This window comes from Daphnia pulex, chromosome 8, assembly GCF_021134715.1.
Source record: "Daphnia pulex isolate KAP4 chromosome 8, ASM2113471v1".
NCBI classification, from domain to species: Eukaryota; Metazoa; Arthropoda; class Branchiopoda; order Diplostraca; family Daphniidae; genus Daphnia; species Daphnia pulex.
The window spans coordinates 7682602-7703569 of NC_060024.1; the positions used below are offsets into that span (position 1 = coordinate 7682602).

General features: G+C 37.7%; 2 protein-coding genes across 2 annotated transcripts; one reads left to right on the forward strand and one right to left on the reverse strand.

Moving 5' to 3' along the window:
• Positions 1–2699: 2699 nt before the first annotated feature.
• LOC124199675 (beta-1,4-mannosyltransferase egh-like) lies at positions 2700–5226 on the reverse strand. The gene is made up of 8 exons (XM_046595592.1): positions 4933–5226; positions 4431–4715; positions 4080–4358; positions 3864–4010; positions 3680–3808; positions 3398–3621; positions 3225–3327; positions 2700–3166 (listed from the first exon to the last, which is right to left on the reverse strand). The coding sequence occupies exons 1-8, from the start codon at positions 4945–4947 to the stop codon at positions 2891–2893; spliced, it is 1458 nt and encodes a 485-aa protein (XP_046451548.1). The 5' UTR covers positions 4948–5226; the 3' UTR covers positions 2700–2890.
• A 12347-nt stretch (positions 5227–17573) lies between these two features.
• On the forward strand, positions 17574–20065 carry LOC124200607 (transcription elongation factor B polypeptide 3-like). Its single transcript, XM_046596878.1, is given in 7 exon segments — positions 17574–17657; positions 17733–18061; positions 18249–18367; positions 18407–18609; positions 19485–19634; positions 19753–19918; positions 19986–20065. Coding segments are annotated over 7 exon segments (1131 nt in total).
• The last annotated feature ends 903 nt before the right edge of the window (positions 20066–20968 follow it).

Sequence of the window (20968 nt, forward strand, 5' to 3'; positions counted from 1 at the left end):
ATATACGATACAAAACGGTATACGATACTAATGGACGGTATCAATGTGGGGAATCCCATGATCCTTCCGACAGGAATATTCGTAGCTCAAAGACCGGTGAAATATTAATTTGGATATTTGGGATTGGATATTTGGGAATTAGTGAAAGCAATGAGGAACAAGTATTTTTGCAGATGAAGACTGAAATTGAAGATTGGTTATCAAATAGGTCAGGGGTACAGTAAAACTTTTTTGAAACCTTTTTGTTCAGTCTACTTTGCAGTTTCGTAAAGTGATGCTGGTGATCAAATAAGATTGCTCCTATATTGCGCCGGTCCCTATTCACGATAATGCAGCCCCGCACCCATTAAACTAACTTCATTGGAGGGCTTGTCGAGGAAGATGTCTTTGGGTAGAATCGTTTCATCTGACCTTTAAAGTTAAAAAATAAAGCACACATACTGTTCTCCACTTCTACAATGTCAATTCCCAACTAGACAAAGTGAAAGATATTTAAATTTCTATTATCGATAAAGTGAAGCGCAAAGTGAATAACGACGTATACTGCTGAGCGGGCTGAGTTGTACAAGTAATGACATTGGCACTCAAACTCAACTAATGATCAAGTTAATAAAACGAGCTATCTTTATACTAAATTTTCTCACAGTTTCTGACGACATATTAGACAGAATTTTTTTACATAAGTGTCGATTCGTTTTGGGATATTGAACCGTTTAGTGATTAACTGTGGAGGGATAATGAATGACGCAGGTTCTCTGTAAACATGCGACGGAGATTGTTTCGATTTGACAAATTAGTTTCAATAACAGAAGTATGCATTAGGATTTGGTAACCTGCTTTGTGACTGAGCAGCTTATAGGCCTTTTACCAACACACGATCTTTCGAATTTGCGGTGGGGAACTTTATAGCCTCTTTTTTATACGATTGTAACATAGAAAAGTGACTAGATTATCTATTTTTGATTTCGACTTTTTAATGATCGGCGCGTTCTTATTCGATCGATTCCTTTGATGGTCGAAGGAAGAACGGCCTTCCTTGGCTCGGTTGGCGACACCCTTAATTTCTGTGAATCAGACCATCCACAACCAAGCTTATTATAATCGTGTCTTCGCTGGCGCTGGCTGAGACTGTGGTAAGTTCTGTAAAAACTTAAGGACTGTAGTCAAAGCTTTACTCTGGTAAGTCACTGGGATAATTTCCGTAAGTTTTGGTGCGCACCGGCAACAAAAGGAAAAAGAGGGAGTAAATCCGGCAAGGGACAGAGAACGAACAACGATGAACAACGACGAACAGAGAACAAAAAAAAAGGGGTCGTGTTCAGAGAGATGAATCGGCGAGTGATACAGAAACCCAGAGATTCAATTGTGGTTTATCACAGTGGCCGAAGCCGAGAGCTTCGCCATGATTGCAATGTAATTGTTAACTCCCGAGAAGAAGATATGTGCATTGAAATCACCCCGGCGAGACTGGGACATCAAGACGGGCAGAGTTTCTGCGTTGACGGTGACGCCCTCCGTCCGCGCTGGCTGACCCCTAACTCGGGCCCAAACTGAGTGCAACCAAAGAAGATTCGAGTCCTTGATGTCAGCAGTCATTACCACTTAACCGTTTGTTGTTCGAACGAACCATCATCCCGTCAGAAAGGTTGGAGCGTTTCCGCGCCCAACCCTTACATCCTTTTGAGCAATCTAAAAATATGACAAACATAAAAAATCATAAATAACCGACAAAATAAATGCTTCCGGAAATTTGGGTGACACTCAGTACGTAGAGGTTATACTATATATACGGGAATTCTGTGGCCGCGAGTTTATTTTCGAGGAGTTTACCGAATCCGTGTCCGGGTGCTTAAACTCGTAGACGCCCGTAGACGCCCATGTTGCATGTTGGTCCAAGTGGAGACGGACAAAAAAATGGGGGGGGGGGGGGCAGGTAATGATCCAACTGTTTAATACTAACTGGTGGTTTCTTAGTCAAGACCTCCAGGTGGTATGTCCATTCGAGAATGCGAGACAGCAGGCAATGATAGCGGTTCTCCGGCAGCCGGTCAAATTTAGGGTTTAAGGAGGCACAACGCCGGCAAGCCGCTGCGAATTCTATCGAATGCCAGTCGATTTCTCGTTTCAGTCTCTATTGTTTCAAATAATAAAAATAATAATCATAGAAAAATAAGGCATTTCAACTTAACGACAACCAGTGACAAAAAGTGTGTGAAACACCGAAACACGGACAGCTCTCAAAATATCAATTTCTAACGAATGGATACCCAACAAAGCTGGGTTGATGGCATCGTAATCACTAATCATAAGGCCGCGATTGAGGAAAATCAGTTTGAACGGAAACTGTTATGTGTGCAAGAGAAAATATGGAGATGGCTATTCTTTTTGGGACATCATGTTCCGCCCTTGTCAACACACAAATTCAAGATGTGCGGTTGTAATATGTCTTTGGTTAACTGCCTTGAACCTAATTCAAGGCCCTGGAAGCAAAATAAATAGTTTAATTTTGAAGATTCCTGTCTGAAAATGAATCCATGAAGAACAATGCATCCCTTTTGTGTGTAACATACTTAGCCATATTTCTGCAATCTTATTTGTTGTGCGAAAAAGCAGACCATACTCAACGATACCGTACCCTATACCATGATCATCAGCAAGCGTCGGTTCGATGGCCAAGAACAGTAATTTTCAACATCCAATTTTCATCAAAAAACATACTTTAATGAAACTACACTTGTGGCAGAGAAGGCATATTAAATTACATAAAAAAATATTATATAATTTCCATATTGCCAGACTTTGCGCTAGCATTAACAGCTAGGCATTCAGAAACAATGGGGTGGACAAGGCAGTTTAAGCGTATAAATAGATTTTGATTACTTGAGTGATTTCAGCAAGGAACAACGGAAACCGTGTTTTCCATTTCGTTCTGCTCTACATTTTTATCAACTATTGCAAACCCGTTTTTGGGTGTCATTAAGCCCCACAAAATAGCAATAATTTCCAAAATGTATTTAAATGGTTGCAAGACAAATCCTAGGATGAATAGAAGTAGGAGTTTGCCTATCCCAACGTGCTTGGCACTGTAGGTGTAGGATCTGAACGTTCCGTATAGGTTCATGTAGATGATAACGCCTCCAACGAAGCATCCGCAGAGATCTACAAACTATTAATAGAAATTAATTGGGTGAGAAAGCCATTGATGTGCTCGAGTGTAAAATTACACGACTAATCTGAATTGGGAACAATGGTTGAAGAAACACATTTAAAGTGGACAACGGTGCCGTCGCTGTTGCATATACGCAGCAACCAAGAAGAATTCGAAACCTAAAATTTCATTATAAGTAGATTGTCAAAATGATATATTAAATTTAAAAATTAAAATTTGGCTATTTACCTTAAAGGAATTTCTGACGAGTGAACAACAAGTAAAAGTCCTTGTAGCCATCGTTTTCTTTGTCGCAGGAAATCCTTAATAGTGAAAGGCGATTTCTCCCACATGTCACCTTCGATGAAACCAAACGAGTAGCCCTTGCTGGCTGCCATGAGTCCGAAGTAAGCGTCCTCTGCCACCGAGCCTCTTGGTCCATGATCGAAGCTTACATCTCTCTCAGCTCCCACCTTTAAACAATATATAATGAATACTATTTAGAACAATGAAATGTATCAGTTAACTTACATTCGATATGACATACGATCCTTTCCATCCCATAATTGGCATGTGCATCACCTTTAATTGAAATTGCAATTTTCCCATATCATCGGCGACACGAATTGAATCACACAAAGTTAACATCAAGTTGACGACCTATGAAAGATTATCATAAATTAAGAAAAATTTACTTTACAATTGTTTTCATTACCTCGTCATTATTGTATGTTATCACGCCTTGACCAAAATGATGTTTCCCCTCGCAAATGAAATTTACAATCCCTTTGATACAACCGCTCGTAAGTAGGGTCTCTTCGTCAAGATGTACGATCCAATCTTCATTATTCAAATTGTTGACCTACATTTTCGTCGCACACAGAAAATGAATCTGTGGTATTTTGTATGTACGTTTAGCAACGCAACTAACCTCTTTTTCCAGACAATATTGAAGTGCCCTTGATTTATACAAAGCTCCAGATTTGGTGGCATAATCTTCCGGAACAACTAGTTCACGTACTTTTTTGCTAGTGACCAAGGATATTGATTTGTCTGTCACAACTTCAAATGTAAAGTGCTCAAGACCAGTTTCCTCACAAATGTTTCGGTTCTTCAAAATATTATTGCGTACCAATTGGGGGAAATCTCCTTTAGTAACCACACGAAAGCAAACAAAAGGAACACTGACGTGGTCGCGCCTTGAGAAAATCTATAATATTTTAAATTTTAGTAGACAGTTCATATTCAAAATAACAATAAAAACAATAATTTTTCTAGTCACCTTTGTTTTTGGTTGATCAGGAAATGCATTAAAAAGCACAAGACCCAAAAAGTTGAATAAAGCCAAGGGTAGGCACAACAGTGTCAAGAACCTAGTAACATAGAGAACTGCAGCTAGAAAAAATCCATACTGTTCCCATGAGCTCAAAGATTCTTCTGTTTCAAAGGCGATTGAATTATTTTCTCCCAGTCCACCACCCAGACTTATCACCAAAATAATTGTTCCAGTTAAGGCAGCACAGTGAATTAGATGAAACACTTCTCGTTTTACAGCACTCGTCATCATCTAAAGATATGAAAAAAGATTGATTAAATAGAACATGAATTTAGGAACATGCACAACATCTCTGAAGTAACCTGATAAGACAGTTTGACTAGATTATTTTAAGCATAACAGAGTCTCTTTTCTAGTTGTTTCGAGTATCATTAGTTGTTTCAACTAATACATGAATTTAAATTTAAAATAACTAGAAGTTTTGTAGGAAGATGTGTTTTGGACTTACAGAAACATTCCTCATCTTAACTGTTATTGGCAATCCACAATTGGCCAAAGTTCTAAAAAAAAAGACGTCTATAGCTGAAAGAAGTTTTTCATTCACTCGTTCAGTCTCTTAAAGACAACTTCGGAAAAGCTGGTTTTCTGGCTTTTAGCTCGTTCTATAATGGTCATGAGCCGTGAGCAGAGCAGATAAAAGAACGAGAGAAAACTTATCAGGTATTATAGAGATGCAAGAAAAGAGTGTCATAAAACAATTAAGCTACGTTTGTTTTCCCTCCTCCAATTTTTCTTATAGTTGACTGCTACAAATTCCAGCGTTGCATTTTACAACTTCAAGATTTACGAGACTCACGAAAACCAGAGGAGACAGGACTGGACAGGAGAACGCGGAAAGCAGAAAACTCTCATCTCTCAAGTCTTAACTCTTAAGACCCATTTTAATTCCTTAAATATGTATAATTCCCTAAAAACTTTTGAACACGCACAAGATTTCTGAAGATACTTGATATTTTACCAGACACGACACAAATCAATTTTACATCACTTCTAGTGGATTTAATTATTGTAAATATGAAAACGTTTTTAAAATTTATTAGAGACATTGTAGAAAGATGTGTTGAACTTATCTTTTCTTAAAATTGTTGGCAAACCAAAATTAGTCAACTCAAAAAGAAACGACGGATGTAAGAAATTTGTTATTCACATAGATTCTTAAAGACAACTTCCGGTACCGCGAAAAGATAACAGAACGGGGGATTATTCTTATCAGATTTATGATTAGGTGGTAAAAGTGTGACAAAATGATTAAGCTACGGTTGTTTTCCCTACTATATTCCTGATACAAATTCCAGCGTTGATGTAGTAGTACGAAAAGGTTCAAATTTGAATATTCCCCAGAATTCAATTCACACTTGAGTCAGAGTTTTACAAAAGATGGAGTAGCTAACTGAGCATTTTTTCTACATTCCAAATAATCGTTCGATAAAATCTTCCTCTGAAAGAAATTAGGGATTTAACTAACAACATCAACTGTTAATAACGAGGAATAAGCGGGAAGCGGAAGAAGCCAACAAGTCTAAGATCATTTGAATTTTGAGCAACGTGACAAAATGAAAGTTTTATTTTTAATGTATTCTTTGTATTTGACTGCCTTTAGCTTTAAAGCTTTAAAGATCTTAATCGTATTATATAGTAAGGCTCCTTTAATTTTTCGCTACGGCTATAGATACTTCCGTTTGTTTTTTTAATGTCAACGATTGTCAAGCCAATTTAATCGACTGCCCTTCACAAGTCAGTGGATTTTGTCAAAAAAGTCTTATTTCTTATAATTATAATTATAAAATCAATAAGTTATTTACTTATTTTTAGTACTACTTAGGTACCTACTTACTAGGTTCACTACTTAGGTCTTGAGTATACGAAAACGTACGAAAATTTGCGTATTTTGCGTAATTTGCGTAAACTACACGTGTTTAGATAAATTTGCGTACTTTTGGCAGGGTGTACGAAAATTTTTTTAGTGGTGAACCCCTCGGGCTTTGGGGCAGACTATGGCAGTGCAGACTGCAGAGGGGAACTTTTCCTTGGGTGCCGCCCCCAAAACATTTTGAAATAAATTGATAATGACTAGACACGATCTACCGGGAAGTGAAAACACTTCCAAAGGTCTAGGGGAACTTAATTAAATAAATAAATAAAAAAAAAACCTTCTCTTTTTGCCGGGGAAAGCTCCAATTTAAATGGTTCAGCAACCACTCATAGTTGTTGCATAACGAAATAAATAACGACCTGAGTGGGCGATGAAAAATCAGCTATAAATGATCGGCTTTCAATATTATTTAATATATAGGGCTCTTCGAGGTCTTACTTCCATACGTTTTATGAAGCCGTTTTATCTGGCAACGAAAGAAGATGAAAATTTGTGACCTATCTCTCACCTTTCGGTTGCCGCTGCTGGGGAAGAGGCAGAGGCTGGCCAGCCAGCAGCACATGTATAAGGGCGTCCATATAAGCGGAGGCGTTTTGTGATTTCGTCATTCAAGCCAAAAATTTTCACCCAGGCCAACTCTACTCACGTCACAATTTTGCTCTTTTACCCCCATTTTCACCCTTTTCGTCTTTCGCCTTTCGGCCCTAAGGGCAAAAGAGGGGGTATAGGCAGCACGAAAAAGGTTGTCCGATAGCGTGAGTCCTGAACCTGAAGAGAAAATGAATTTGATCATTCTGAAGTTGAGCACCTGTCTCGACACAGTCATTGAAGCTGATTCCGTTCCATCCTTTGTTTGAACAATTGTACACAATGCGAATGGGAGTTGTTTGAGAAGCTTTCTTCACGCAGTAGTGACACCTCTTTGCGATTTGTTCAGTTGGAACCTGCTCGATGAACTGACGATCTTGTTGATCCTTGATGAGATTAGCGAAAACTTTTAACATTCCCTCTTTTGCGAGATGCTTCACAGTTGCACGAGTCATGGTTTTAACCATAGTTTAGTTGGCAGGAAGCTCAGGATGCTCGGTTTTCCACGGGAAACGAGCTGTATACTGGCCATCATTGAACTCCACACACTTCTTTGCATAGTCAGTTGCTTCGGTGACTTTTTCTAGATGAGGAAATATGCCCCATGTTTCCAATGTCCACAGATGAGACCAATCCTCACTCTCCACTGTCAATGTGTAAATTGATTGACTGCATGGGCTTGTTCACTTTTACACTTTCAAATAGTCCCGACACTAAGTACCCAATTTTCGAATTCATGGCAGTCGGACCTTGACCGCGTATTGGTTTTTCGTCCCCAATGAAGCTCCAGTAAAAGTCGGCTCCGATGAGTCAAAGATCGACTTGAAACATTTTATCTCCTGTTTAAGGATGAGCCAAGTTGAGATTTTTCAAGTGAGCGAGTTCAAGTACTAGTTGTCACGATACTTGTCATCCAGTTCATCAATAAGAAAATCAATCCCTATTGCTCGAATGGCAATTTTAGTTCCGTCGTTTAAAAGGACGCTTAGCTCTACTACCTCGTAAAACTCTGGCGTTGAACTGGAATTAGCGAAACCTGAGGTGATCAGCAACTCTCTCATTTGTGTACGGAGGCTTTCCATTGTTGGCACCGTTGTACATGGTTACCCAGGTAGCATTGGATGTCATTGGGATGTCTATTTGATATTCCCATGTCATTTTGATGTTCCTGTCAATTAGTTGACATGAATTTGACATGAATTTGTTATAAATTATTTGACATCCCATGTATGATACGAAATGGATATGTATGTGACATTACATTTGTTAATGAAAAATTCTAATCTATTTTCTGATATTTTTTAATGTATTATTTACTGTACAAAAATTGACATCAATTTTTGTATATGCAAATCACGTGAATTTGACATTCAGTAATTTTACGTAAATTAAAAACATGCGAAAATAATGTGTAAAATTTGACATCATATTTAAAATATCATATTTAAAATATCATAACGACATGTTATTGATGTAACGTTTTCCGATACAATTTTTTGAAATAAAAAATTGACATGAAATTGATATATTAATATTGACATCATATTTCAAATAAGAAAATGACTTGCTATTGACATTCTTTTTTAAATATCATTTTTCGAATAAAAAATGGACACGTACTTTAAGTGTAAAATTCGATATCATTTTTAAAATATCATAACGACATGTTATTGATGTAACGTTTTCCGATACAAATTCTTGGAATGCAAAATTGACATGAAATTGATATATTAATATTGACATCATATTTCAAATAAGAAAATGACTTGCTATTGACATTCTTTTTTAAATATCATTTTTCGAATAAAAAATGGACACGTACTTTAAGTGTAAAATTCAATATCATTTTTAAAATATCATAACGACATGTTATTGATGTAACGTTTTCCGATACAAATTCTTGAAATGCAAAATTGACATGAAATTGATATATTAATATTGACATCATATTCCAAATACTTGCTATTGACATGCTTTTCGTTATATCATTTTTCGAATAAAAATTGGACACGTAATTTACAAATTTATGTTCACATCGTTTTTCTTTTACAATTTATGCTATGAAACGGACATTTAAATGATGTACTATTTTCTATATAATACATTTTCAAATAGAAAATGGACATCTTAATAAACAAATTAATGCTGTTTAACATCCTTTTTGAAATATGAAACGCACACATTAATCTTCCACTGCTTTTACCAATAACATATATTTTTTTAACTGCCCAAATAAAATTGAAAGGATAGATCACATGAAACTGACGTGCAGTGAACCAAAATTGTGTATTAATCAAAAGTATTTGCAAACTACTTGTCAAGTAGATCAATTTTCATTTATACATATCACATTTTCCAACTTGAAATATTTTCAAGCATGCATCCCTTTCCTTTTATTAAAATTATATCGATTTCTGAAAACGTAAGTATTCTATCGTATAATATTAAGTTTAAGTACTAGTTTTTTCGACCAACACGCCCGCTACCCTCTAACTCTTATTTTCTATACTAACAAAGACTATAAAACTTTCTTAGTCCTTACGTACAGGTTCGAATGTAATTCATAAATATATAACATTTTAATAAGTCAATTGGTCAAGTGGTTAGCGAGCTGAGCTCGGAAGTCAAAAGTTGAAGGTTCTATACAGGCCCATGTCGTATCTTTTATTAGTCTTCTATACAACCCCGAACGTTTCGTATTGCGATACGATACAAATTTTTCGGGTTTGGGAACCCCAGATCTGGTTTAGCGAGAATTTAGGGCGTTTATAGTTGTTAAGTTTTTTAACAGTGATATCTAATTCATGCATTTTTATTGATATCAATGTCATGCGGTTTAATTGACATCCATTTAAGGCAGTGTTTTGTATATCTTTGTTATAAACATAATTAGACGTGGTTTCAATGTCATACGGAGAAAAAATATTCAAACGTCATTTTCATGTGACAAAATTGATGTTATTTTTTCATGTCCAAACGAACTTCGTTGGCGCGACAACATTGATATCCAAACGATATTACTCTTTTCATTCTTTTTTTGTCTAAAAGTTGATGTCAAAAGTATTTCAACAGCACATCAAAACGACATGAAAATTGTTACCTGGGTTACTGATTGTCTTGGATTTTGCTGTCGTGGGGGTTGATTTTGTGGTAACGAGGAGAATTGACCAGCTTCCATCACTCTTAATTCTGCTTTTAGTGCATCTCTAAACTGCTCGAGAGTAAACTCGTCTTGATTGTGCTGACGGGTGACACTTTTGCGCACGTCGCTAGGATGTTTGTCCAATAAGATGCATACCAAAAGATCACCGTAAGAGTCTGGAGATTTCCCAAGAGATTCCAGACTTCTCACGTACGATTCCACAAGATCGTAAAAGCTGAGGAGACTTTTCAAATTGGCTTCCGGTTTCTGAATTTTATAAAGTGCGCGCAGGTAGGCAGCAATTACCTTAGGTTTTAGTCCATAGCGTTCTTTGAGAAGATCAATCAGCACTTCGTAGTTTTCATTACATGGCGTCAACCCTGCTACCGTAGTTAACACATTTTGGTCAAGTTGACCCACAAGATAATTAAATTTGTTGATTTCAGCGAGGGTATCGTCGTTGTCGATTTTTGCGCAGAATGCCTATACCAGAAAGGCTGCCACTGAAGGAAGTCCCAGTTGAATCGAGGAAGAGATAACTTGGGTCTGCTGGTTGATCTGTTGGGTACATTAACACGTGGAACTTGATTTTGCCCTCTATTAAGATGGTGCCTGCGTCGTAAAACGTTGAGTTGAAAGCGATGGAGATCTATTGCGGTTCAAAAGGGAATATTTGCTGCTAAGTCAGTATCTTCCACTTCTCGCCGTAAATCATCCTCTTCAATAAATTCCTGAATTCGTTCATCAAGACCTTCTAGAGCTAATCAACGTGAGTTGAGTTCTGAAAAATTTCTCTCTACTTCATAAACCTTTTGTTCTGGCGACATTTCCACCATTCCAACAATTTCGTCGAGTCTTTCTGAAATTCGCGTGGCTGCTGTTCTGCCACCTTTTCGTAGAACCACCAAACGTGCTAGATCCGCCATTCCAAAGAAATAAAATTCGAACCAAGTTACTGAATTGGAGTCGAAAAGGTCCAAAAATGTCGGTGGCCTCACGTGGTGTTGCCCCAACGGTCGATGAAAGTGGATACTGGTTACGGCACCACAGTGGGTGATGGTGGATGATCACGGATGATGATGGATAAATCAAACGTTGTGTTTTCGAGCTTGCTTGCTACAAGAGAGAGAGATGGCCGCCACGTGCTGTGACGCCAACGTGCTGTGCGTAACTTGTTTAGACGTATCAGGACCTATTATCCTGGTTACGGCTCCAAAAATGTCAAAAATGTTTCTATTTGACACTAAGAGTAGAATTTTCTTTTCGTTTGAATTGACTGTATTGAGGGATAAAAATTTTCCCGAACATGGGAAAAGAACCTTTCGGTTGTGTGATTAACAATGAACCGAGGAGATGGAAGAGGACAAAGCCAAGGGCAAGAGATGAAGAGGAGAGGGGTAAAACAAAAGAAAGGACAAAAGCGTTTCTCTCGAAGGAGGTAAAAAACTGACACCCATCACCCACTGCACTCTGCAACATCCGTTCTCCCATTTTTAAATAAAACAAACATTTAAGTTAGTTATTTTACGACAAAAAAGAATTACTCAAGGAATGACAACTGGTTAGGGAAAGTGTTGGCTAACATAAATCCCATTGGTGATTTGTTTACTCGTGAAATATGTTACCATATAACATGTTATCAAGTTTTTTGTAAATGGGAAGAACAAACCAAATGCAATTGATTCAAACAATGAATATGTTCAACATAGAGAAGTTAAAAGGATTAGTTCACAAAATTTAGCAGGGCGAAGTAGTCTCAAAAATAGACTCGGCAATTCTTGAATCAATGAAATATCTTGAAGAAAACAAAGACGAGTTGATCAATGTAAAAGAAAATCAGCCAATTTATGGCTTTCTATGGCTATGAGCCAAATTCCAAAATCAATAGATGAAGTCAAAGTTGTTTGACCATTATGGGTCTGAAAATTTTCAGTAAAGATTAGACGATTCTGCTGATCTTATTTATTTAACAACATCAACAGAGAAAAAATAATTCGGGAACTTAATTTGAATTGGAATAAAATACTATTAGACTAGCCTACTAGCAGACAGGTTAGGCGTTGTACGTTGCATTAGACAGTACAAGATACCGGTCATCTTTTATGGAGAATTTTTGCTATTATTCACAAACAGAGCCTCTCAATAGGTGATCTTTTAAGCTGTCCCTTATCTCGGATTTTTCAACTTTCTCTTTAAAACTTTTCAACTTGCATATCTTTGTTGCTTGTAAAGATATGAATTGCATATCCTTCTGTGGATTGCAAGATTTCATCATCCACTTTGATCACCCACTCGTGTAACTCAGCAAACTGTTTCCGGATTGAACGTCTTACATCAAGTTCGACAGAGTCATATATGGTCGCCCTCACGGACGTTTTTGAACTCTTCTCTTCAGGCAGAAGCGTTCATCACGATCAATTCGTCCAATGACGGCGTGGCAATGCTAATTATTTCCTCCCTGTCATTAAAAGGCTATAATAAACGAAAATGTCAATCTTATTTTGACGGGGTTATTTTGAACGCCATACACAAAATTGCTTGTTGTGCTAAACAGACTACAAAACAAGAAAACAAAACTTTTCTTATACTTTTTTTCATTTCATTTCATTTCTTTGATTTCCATTACTTTAAGCGAACACAAAAATTATACCATCAAAACGGAAATAAAATTCCGGTTTGATTGGTATATTAATACATAATAAATATTGGGTTAAACTATTTTAAATATATATATTCTTAAACTGTTCAAAAAAGCCCCTTCGGCGGGATAAAACAGTACAAAAAGTCTGTAAACTTAAACCGTTAATATTTAAGCTATTTATTACTAGAAAACATTGTTTAAAGAAGTTTTTAAAAGAAGAAAACCTGGGCTACATTTTGGTATCAAAACAAATACTTATATTAGCTTGTATTGAAATAAATTTAAACTATAACAAAGTTTTCACAATTTTGTTCAAAATAGCCCCGCTCTTCCCTACTTGAACGAAATTTGAAATGTGTGAATTTTCTACAATGACCCTGGCGTTATGCAGGGAAAAATTTCCCCTGCTACGGTTGTATTCTTGATCTCATTGATGAATGCTTCAAATCTTGGTACCGGCAAGCAGGTGCTGTTCATGGCCCCAATTTTGATAAGTTGGTTAATGTAGATTGTCGCACATAATCTTTTTCCCACAGCCTCATCATCATTGGATTGTAATTCAGCCTTAAATGGATGTCCTACATAACGGGAAATTAAATATTCTATAGACATTTTTTAACATAAAAAGTAGTAATAAACAATTTACCTCGAACTCGTACGGAAGTGCTGTAACATCCAGCTTGCTTCGTTGAACGAATCACAGGTAAGGTCCTCACATATTTTGTGAGAAAAACAAATGGGTCCGTCAATATTAAGATGACACTGGATGTGTGCAGGAGCCAGTGGGGGCAAAGCAGCCAAGGCACCATCGTTGTTGACAGGCACAGGTTGCAACGGTGGTGTGCCGGAATCTGAAAAAGAAATACATGATTAAATTTTGCACAAAAAAAAACAACAACAAAACTATTCAAAAACTTACTCATTTTGGACCTCGCTCCTCTAAACACATATTAGTTTATGCTGAGACCTGAGAGATGTTGGCCCTTAATGTATAGTTCGTTGCATCAGAAACTTTACCGTCAAATCATACTGAGGAGGTGTGGCGAAAGGTCCCACTTGTACATGAACATTTTCTATGAAGTAAATGATTCCTACAAAATTGCGAGGTACAAAACAAGCCTGATCAGCAGTCGTTATTTAAATTAGTTATTTAAAAAACCTGACTGGGTCAATTAAAAACTGCAAGAGAAACAAGTTCAACCGCCTACCTCAAAAGTAATCGTACTCCGTACTGTCTAAATATTTATAAACAACGCCACCAAAGAGACAAAAAGAAAGAATAGAGATAAATTGTTCCCACCTTTATGCCCAGTTAATACGGCCAGGCATCCAAAAGTGATCCATCAGTAGAATAGTTGAAATGGAAGGAAAGAAATGCAGCAGGCGGGATAGGGAAAATCGCGTCCTCGTGAATACACCCACATAAGTGTAATTTAATTTAATTTGACCCTCAACTGTAATGTTTTCCAACTTAAAAAAATTATAATTTTTGTGTAAAATGAATGAGGAAAAAAGCTCTGTGTCAATTGATTTCAGTGTAAATAGAATACTTTTAAATAATAGAAAAAATAAACAGAAAACTATGTCAGTAGGCCTTTGCCACGGTCTTTGTCTCCTTGGCGGCCTACATTTTAACGGTCAATGCACAGAAACCGACAGATTTGAGAAACTGTAATCGACAATCAGTTCTCACGGAAGTTTATAGCCTACTTCACCAATTGGAGTAGGCTATGGTGAAATGCCATTATTAGCAAAACAGCCATGATTGCATTAGTTATTAGATTTTGTCGTGCTGCCATCATCCATCAGCATATTGTTGCAAATTTTCAATCGTTTGATTGTAGTGAGCATTTGGCAAACGAGTCCTTTCACACAAAAGTTTGCTTTCGTTTCTGTATTTACCTTAACCTGGCCCCCTATAAGTGTCCCGTTACTTTCTTGAGTGGTTGAAACGAAGCAGTCAAATCAGCAAGGAAATGTTTGAAACATCCCGTGTGACCATATCACATTGGTGCAAAAAAGTAAAGTAAGGCACGTTTTACCAACTTTGGATTTTGTTAAATACCAACATTATTGCTACAATTATTCTTATTAGATCAAAATCATTTCACCACTTAGCTCCAGTGCAACAAAACCAGCCGAGGCTTTTCAGTGCAGTTTAATTTTTGAAGTTACCTCTGCCCGTGAAAAATCCAACAATGTAGAACAAGTACAAAATGAACATTGAGTGACAGCAAAAACGACCTATGTGAACTGCCTAACACAATGTTCAACTAATTACTTAAAATAAGAAGAATTCCAATATCAAGCAGTTTACATGGGGATTGGTACCATGGATTACAATTCCACACAGGACGACAAAATATCAGAAATAATCGAAATAATACAAAATATCTTGAAAATCGACAATCGACAATCTGTTTTCACGAAAGTTGATCTGCAGCCTGCAGTGTGCAATGTATAGCCTACTCCACCAATTGGAGTAGGCTATGGTGAAATGTCCATTCTATATGTCCATTCAGTTCATTATGACAAGTAGAATATTTTTATCCTAAGCGATTAATAATTTTTTTTTAAATAACGAGCGTTAGTTGTATCGCCTTTGGCCAGTCTGAGGCAATAAGATTCTTACGTACTTGTCCACGAAAATTTCTACAAAATAGAGGTTTTAAACACAATCTTTTTTTTACCGTTACCAATAAAAAAAAATTATTAATGATTCTTTTTATCACGAGTTTGATCCATAGAATTTTACGTTCCTCTGTGGTGAACATGTTCTCAAACTTTAACGGAAATTTCAAGATATGGCACGATTTTCAGTGTTGCTATTTTGTTTGAGGTGATTAGAATACGTTAGAGTCAATCTTCCAATAGACGTTGCCGAAAGTCACGTGACGCCGTATTTTACCCAATAAGATGATTCCTTGAATACTCTCAATCATGCCTATTCTCGACATGGCACGAAAAGTTTGTTTAACAAAGCCCCTGACAAAGCTGCCGCCAGATAAAGACCACGTCTTTATCCATGCCGCCATGTATACCAGCAAAATTAAAATTAAAATTAGCAACGCCAAATTTTAACAGACTATGTCTGTAGTTGTAAATGGCATCGAATACCTTCGAAATGGGCCAAATCTACAAAGTAAGAATTAAAAAAAAAGATTTCTATTTTCAATCAATATATTAATTTGTTTTATGGGTTTTAAAGGAGTTTTAGATAGGGCATAACATTCTGTTTTCTGTATTTTTTGAAAACATTAATTCCTATTTTAAATCTTATTTGGCAACATCGCATACCACTCACAGTGAGCACTCTAGAGCTAGCACTTAACGAATCCCAGAGCCGGCTAACTGGTGGAAGACGTTGTCAAAGTGGTTACCAGTGAAGAAAATAAATTTACCTGATTACAACAACCCGGTTATCATTTGAGATCAATTATCGATAAATTTGTTATAATATCTTCATGATCGTGTTACGTTGCAGTGTCTGCATAGTTTTTTTTACAGATAAGCATGCGGGGGTGATATTTCCGCCAACTCACCATCACCACCGACGGATAAATATAATTACTGGGCCGATGATCTTACGATTGTATTTGACGAAGCAACAAGAAACTGGGTAGACCGGAGGAAGGAGATGTGTTGTGGAAATATTGGAAGAGGACACAACCATCCCAGCCAAATAAAATTGATGCGAAGAGGTGGGCGCGATTCTTTACTGGAACTTGTCCAGCAAAGAAACCGCTTGCTCCTCCCATTATATTTATGTTTCCCATGGCGCATTTCTTATTTTGTGAAAAACTCAACAACTCTGTACTTACTCAACAACTTGTACTAATTTTGCCAGTATCTTTAAAACGTAAAAGTTCAGGATTCCACCTCTTTGGCTTACACAGTAACACCGTGTCGTTAGGAAGTTTCCTTTGAGACTGACGGTCGAACAAAGGGTCGAACAAAAACCAGTTGGAATCTTTTCTCTGCGTGACACACAGCTCCACTCCGTTTTTTCCTCTCCGTTTGGCTTCACCAGCACTTGCAGAGTTTCTTCCTGGGTCGTCACGTAGCGTGGCGTCCTTCACGTTCGTACTTATTTAATTTAATCGTGTGTGTGTATCTTGAATTGTTGGAGCCCACGACGGGATCTCCTTTCTGGATTCCATTTTGATTTGTGTCGAGACGCCTGGTTTGGTATTCATTGTGTACGTCTCTCGTCCCGATTTCCCGTAAGTGCCTGTGTTATTTGTGTTTATTGGCAGGCAACCAGTAGAAGATTTACAAATACATTGGCTTGACTTAACCGACGTTCCGTTTGTGTCTTTTCCGTTCCGTTACCCTACCAACTAACTACTAACTAAAAAGGATACAGAGGAACACAGTTCCTCTTCTTGGTTGCCATGGTTTCTGCTCTTTCCCAGATTTTTTTTCCCTTTATCCTTTTTATACCCCCGCGAACTGTAGCAAACCAGCTATTGCTGGAAAAACGAAAAAACCCACAATTAAATTGTTTTTTAATATTGTTTTTACCACATTACTACATAACAAAGTGAAATGTGTTGCTACAAATATTTCCAACAATAAAAAAAAATTATTGTAAAACTGTAATTTCCTACTTAACAGAATTAAAAATACGATGATATTTCCTATCTTTCCCATGTTAAGACTCCCTTACCACTTCAACTAACGCCACCATACCGCCTGAAATCGGGCCCAATCGGGAAGGGCCCAATGGAGGTACCTTTTAACCTATTATACCATGCTTTCTAGTGTCGTGTGTCGTCTGATAGCCTTTTGCGAGGCGGAAATCTAGTTGTGATTACTTATTGCATGCTTACCTGCACAACTACTATGTCATCCAGTGATTTAAATATCTTTGTACTAAATTACCAAGTACAAATTATGATATGTATTCTGCAAGGATCAGATCAGAGGGTGAGTTGATGAACTGTTTCAGTTATAAAAAATAATCTCATCTTGCTAAAACACAGATGAATATTAATTTTTTAGGTGTTGCACCATTGTTTACTTGAATTGAAAAAACTTTCCATTGGAGTTGAACATCTCAAAGGAACTGGCATAAGACGGATAATAATTTGGTTGCAAAACATTGATGGAGCTGTTGGAGAAGAGGCACGATCTCTGGTCAACAAATGGAAAGAGATGGATGCGGCAGGAGAGAGTGACAGTGACCAAAGTTACTCTGATCAACAAGAAGAAGACGCCAGCCATCATCAATTAGAAACAACTAGTTATAACTCAAGCACGTCACCAACTCATCGTATAAAGGACAAGGATTCTAAAAAGAAAGATTCACTCAAGGACAAATGTAAAGAAGAGTCTGTGTCTATCCAAGACATCAGTAAGAAGAAAAAGAGCAAAGATAAGGAAAAAAAAACAGTGCAGAAAAGAAAAGGGAAGAAGAACCAACAGATTTGAGTCATGAAGGAAAAAGGTATGTTAAATTTTTAAATTTCTTTCGACTCGTTTTTTTTCAAGCAAAACCATTTTTTCCCATCTGTTTAGAACGAAAATTTTATCAGGAAATCGTTCTAGTGGTCTTGCGTTTGTACCAAGATTGAAAGAGAGCTGCAGCAGGCTTTTACAATCAAATGTGGATTATAAATATAATAAAATATGACCATGTAATTTTCTTTAATTAAATTCTTTATCCTTTTCTTCAGCTCTCGATTACCTAAGAGTGCCGCATGAACTTATTCGTCCCGTACTTAAGAGAGCCAATTCTCATCAGTTGTATTTACTGGAACGCCAAAACCCCTATTTATTGGAGGACACGGACGAGCTGTGGAAGGTTCTTTGTCAAAAGGAATATAGGAAAGCTGTTCCAGAGGAAAAAGGAACTTGGCGAGATGTGAGAACAAGTCTAGTTGTTTTATTCAGTGACAAGCTGCGCACATACACTTAGTGGGGGAATAGAGAGGAAGAATAGAGAGAGGGAGAATGGAGAGGGAGAATAGAGAGGGAGGATGGAAAGGGAGAGTAGCAAGGGAGAATAGAGGAGAGAATAGAGAGGGAGAGTAAAGGCTGCTGGCGAAGCAGGAGGAGACCACGGAGTGGTCGACGATCGGCGGCTCGGCTGGCTGACGGACTGTTGGCTGTTGCTGCTGCTGTTGTCGATGCTGCTACTCTGCAACTACTGATGCTACTGGCTACTGGCCTGCTACTGACTGCGAGGATTTCGTGGCTGCTGGGTTATATACTAGTAGTGTAGCCGGTTTAATTTAGAGATAGCTCTAAATTACACGGTCGTTCCGGTAGATTGCATGAGGGGAAAAGGTACCCCGAAATATTTGACAGTAGGGCAATAGGAATACGTATGGGCAATAATGAGGTGAGTGATGGGTCTGACTCGGCAGAGTCAGAGTAGTTGTAGATTGATTAGCTGATGCGGAAGCTGAGGTTGCGGAAAAGGAAAAGCGATGTGGGGGGAAAGGATCAATAGTTTGAAATACGTTATGTAAGGATGTTGACTGATTGAATAAATGTATTTACGGAAGTAAGGGAATTGGTCGAGGGATGACCAGTACAATAGAGAAGCTAAGAGTGGACTGAATAATAGTATATGCGCCTAGTGGGATAACATACGCTCCGGAGAGCCATAGGAGAACAGGACGTGTAAGACGATACATGAGACGTCATCACACGTTACACGAGACTTGTATTGGGTCTGTTCCTTACCTTCCTATTCCTCGTATTTTTCTCTTTACAAATTCACTATTTCTAAATTTCGTGGCTCGATAGAAATGTAAGAACGAAAGTGAAGAACGATTCAAGAGTGTCACATCAAGTCTCAAACAGTCAATGGCAGAGGCTACACCACAGCGCACCACCAAGTTGGCATACGTTGAGAGTGTGGCTAAAGCACTGCGAGGTGTAGGCAAACCAGGAGAGGTACTCCAATTTTCCCCTAAATTTTTACTTTTCAGTTCTCTTTCGTTTTGTTGTACGTTGTAAGTCTTGATATCCGTCTCCTCCGAGGGCCCAATTAATCGCGTTGAAATATGTAAAGGCTAGACGAGGTGCATCTGCTGTGCTGGCCAGCATGACGAACGCAAAGTCTGGAGCTCGTCCATTTGAAGCCTCAGCTAATCATGCTGGAAACGGAAGCACTGCCGTGGCCGAAGTATTAAAAACGGATGGGTCTGCTCCGCGATCTTCTAGCTCTTCTTCCGCATGTAAGATTTAATAACAAGTTCATAACATTATTTGCAAATTAATATAACATATTGTGTTCACTTTTAGCTGCGGCCAAGAAACCGAAGGTAGCACCCTTAATGCAGAAGACTCTCCTGGAAGCCTGGAAAAATCGTCGTCTTCAATAAGTCATTTTTTAAAATTCTTATTTAACCGAGCGTCGAAGAGATTTTATAGCCACCCACCACTCCCTCTAATTATCAAGGTATAGGGTGCTTTACTGTAGCAAGACATAAAGAAATACATGAACTTTTCATCGGATCGAATACAAGCTTTTAATCCATATACTGTGTTCGATGAATTACTATTTTTGTAAAAAGACACCCAAAAGTCGGAAATAAAGAAATATTCACAAGTCTTTAATCGGAGGCGGCGATGCAGACCAAACTATTCCGGATACCTCGACCAAGATGGACAATTTTCGCGGGTGACGCAAATTGGTAAGAAGCTAACTCTCGCTGTTGTAGTCGTGACGCTGGTGTCAAACTAGACGTGGACGGATGTGCGACATTCCACACTTACAAACAACAAGATTCCTTCTTTGCTAACCCGTGGCTGCTACCCTGGAATCTCCCTATTTGTCAACAACAAAAAAAGAGGTTAAATATTGTGATCATGTATCATCATTGTAAGTTGTGTTTACATTAAATTTAGAGAAGTTTTCATACTAATAGCAATTTTAACGATTGTTTGGTTTTTTATTTAGATGTTGCCTATAAGACCAAATGTAGGGCATCTGGTTATCCCTCCAAAATATTAGGCAATGACGACACGTTTAACGCGGATCATTCGTTTTGTCATCGAACTTGACTGATTCCATCTTCTGGATTGCTTAGGAAAGCTGATTAGTGTTACCTGTGTAACTTCATTGTCATGTCACTGAATTTAAATTTTGTTTACATTTTATTTCTTGATTTAGCCATTTAGGTAATGACCGAGAAGATGCGGCCTACATGAACATCATTAAGGCGGCCAGCATGGCAGCATCATTCGACTACCCAACCGGCTTCTATTACACTGCTCTCAAAATA

Coding starts and splice junctions, on each gene's coding strand:
- LOC124199675 (XM_046595592.1), bottom strand. Junction 3,809..3,863: donor TAACATACAATAATGACGAG/GTAATGAAAACA, acceptor AATCTTTCATAG/GTCGTCAACTTGATGTTAAC. Junction 3,167..3,224: donor TCCCAATTCAGATTAGTCGT/GTAATTTTACAC, acceptor TTCTATTAATAG/TTTGTAGATCTCTGCGGATG.